The 2,044-nt window shown below is 43.2% G+C and overlaps 1 protein-coding gene across 1 annotated transcript; it reads right to left on the bottom strand.

Annotated features, from left to right (window-relative positions):
• Nucleotides 1-333: 333 nt before the first annotated feature.
• Nucleotides 334-1,311, bottom strand: LOC132169835 (uncharacterized). Its single transcript, XM_088515464.1, has one exon. It carries the CDS (start codon nt 1,309-1,311, stop codon nt 334-336), a length of 978 nt encoding a protein of 325 aa, XP_088371590.1.
• Nucleotides 1,312-2,044: the final 733 nt, after the last annotated feature.

The raw sequence follows: 2,044 nt of genomic DNA, 5'->3' as shown, positions 1-2,044 counted from the left end.
CAAATCCTATCAATGGTGATCAACTGTCCAATAGAGAATATCAGCCGAGCTTCCATTGTCCACAAGAACTCGGTGAATAGCGTGATTAGCCACTGTCAAAGTTATTACCAATGCGTCATCATGTGGCATTGAGATTTCTTTCACATCCTCCTCTGAGAATGACAGAACACTCGGTTCCTGTTTCTATATTTTGGAGGGCTTTTCAAGCGAAAAGACTTCTTCCATTCTCACTTGCTTAACGTAAGCTTTCCTTGCCGAACTAGATTCCCTTCCGCCAGCCAATCCTCTTGAGATTGTTCGAATCTCCCCAACTATGGTTTGATTCTGAGGGTTTCATTGACTGATCTGAGGAACCCTCGGTTCATCACGCCTTTGTCTCTGATTGTGCAGGCCATCATTGTTCAACCCCGAGCTTGGTCCTGACCGGTGGCTCTGCCCAACCGGAGGATTCTTCTCTTGACCCTTCTCTTCGGCTACGAACTTCAATAACTTTCCATTTTCGAGAAATTTTTCCATTTCGAACTGAAGACTTATACAATCCTCGGTATAGTGCCTATGGTCGTTATGATACTCGCAAAACTTCTGAGTGGTGCGATTTTGGGGAAGAGCTTTCATCTTTCCAGGCCATCTGAAGCTCAGATCCTTCTTTACCTCCGTGAACACCTTGTAGATAGTGGTATTTAGAGGTGTCCATCCTACATACTGTTGCTGCTGATTCTGCCTGGGTGGCAATTCAATCTTCTTCTCTGGGGTTCTCACATTCTGATGGTCTCTTTTTTTCTTTTTCTTCTTCTCCACAAAAGTTTTTGGTGTTACCGTAGCCGAATCTGGAATAGGCCTACTTTCTTCAGGTTTAGACTTCATCAAAGCTGAGATAGTTTCTTCTTGGTTGATGAATTCCTCAACTTTGTTAGAGAATTGCCGAAGAGTTCCCGAAGTTGATTTTCGAGATAATTCTACCATCAACGGCCCATCAGCCTTTATGTCATGCATCAAGGCTGAAAGAACAATTTGCTCATCTGAGGTTTCCACTGTCAACGTCTCCCGATTAAACCATAATATATAATCTTTCAGGGACTCGGTTTTCCCTTGTATGATGGATAGTAAATAAGCTGGATTCTTTTTCCTCTTTCGAACCGCAAGGAACTGACCCAGGAATTGTTGTCCGAGATAGTCAAAACTATCAACAGATTTAGGACTCAGTCCTCCAAACCATTCTTTAGCAACACCTTCCAGAGTTAACAGAAAAGCTTGGCAAGCTATTTCGTCTGGAGTATCGTGAAGAATGATGTGATCTCGAAAACTTTCCATATGATCAGAAGGATCTTTGCTTCCATCGTACTTGTCGACTCGAGGCAAAGGAAACGGGAAAAGGAAACCTCATTACCCGATCAGTGAAAGGTAAGTTAGTATATTGCATAAGATCTTTGGCTGTGGACTAATCCTCACCATTTTCAATTAAGAAAGCCATCTTCTCATATTTTTTATTCACCGTAACCCCTTCAGGCTTTACACAATGTGAGCAACTTTGGTGAGAACGACTGTGATGAGATTTTGCATGACTAGTTTTGCCCCGGTGAGATTTGCCACCAAGATGCACCTTATTACAAGATCTTTCTCAGTGGGAGTCTTTCCCGGTTTGGATAGTAGTATGACTCCCATGTATTGAGCTTCCGGTGTCATGCCGGTGGGTTGGTGATGGTGGTGCCCGGAATACTTCTTCTTGCCTTTCACTGTGCGTCAGATCCCTTCTAGGAGTTAACTTAGAGACGATCTCTTCATTTTGTTTCTTCATGGCTTCCATTGATTCGGCTATTCTCTTCATAAAGCTTTCTAACAAGGCTGTCTGAGTGTTTGGGTTTTGTGACGTTCCAGGAACATCAGGCAGAACATTTGGAACAAGGCGCGGAGGTGTAACAGGGATGGGGTGTGGAGGTGTATCAGGATGCGGGGGTGTGTTCACCATATCGGAATATTGAGATTAGTAAGAACCGATAAAAAAAAAAAAATCGAGTTCCCACAGACAACGCCAAACTATTTAAGT

The sequence above is a fragment of the Corylus avellana genome, chromosome 1 (genome assembly GCF_965113065.1).
Source record: "Corylus avellana chromosome 1, dhCorAvel1.hap1.2, whole genome shotgun sequence".
In the NCBI taxonomy this organism is placed as follows: Eukaryota; Viridiplantae; Streptophyta; class Magnoliopsida; order Fagales; family Betulaceae; genus Corylus; species Corylus avellana.
This window is presented reverse-complemented; position numbering and strand designations above follow the sequence as displayed.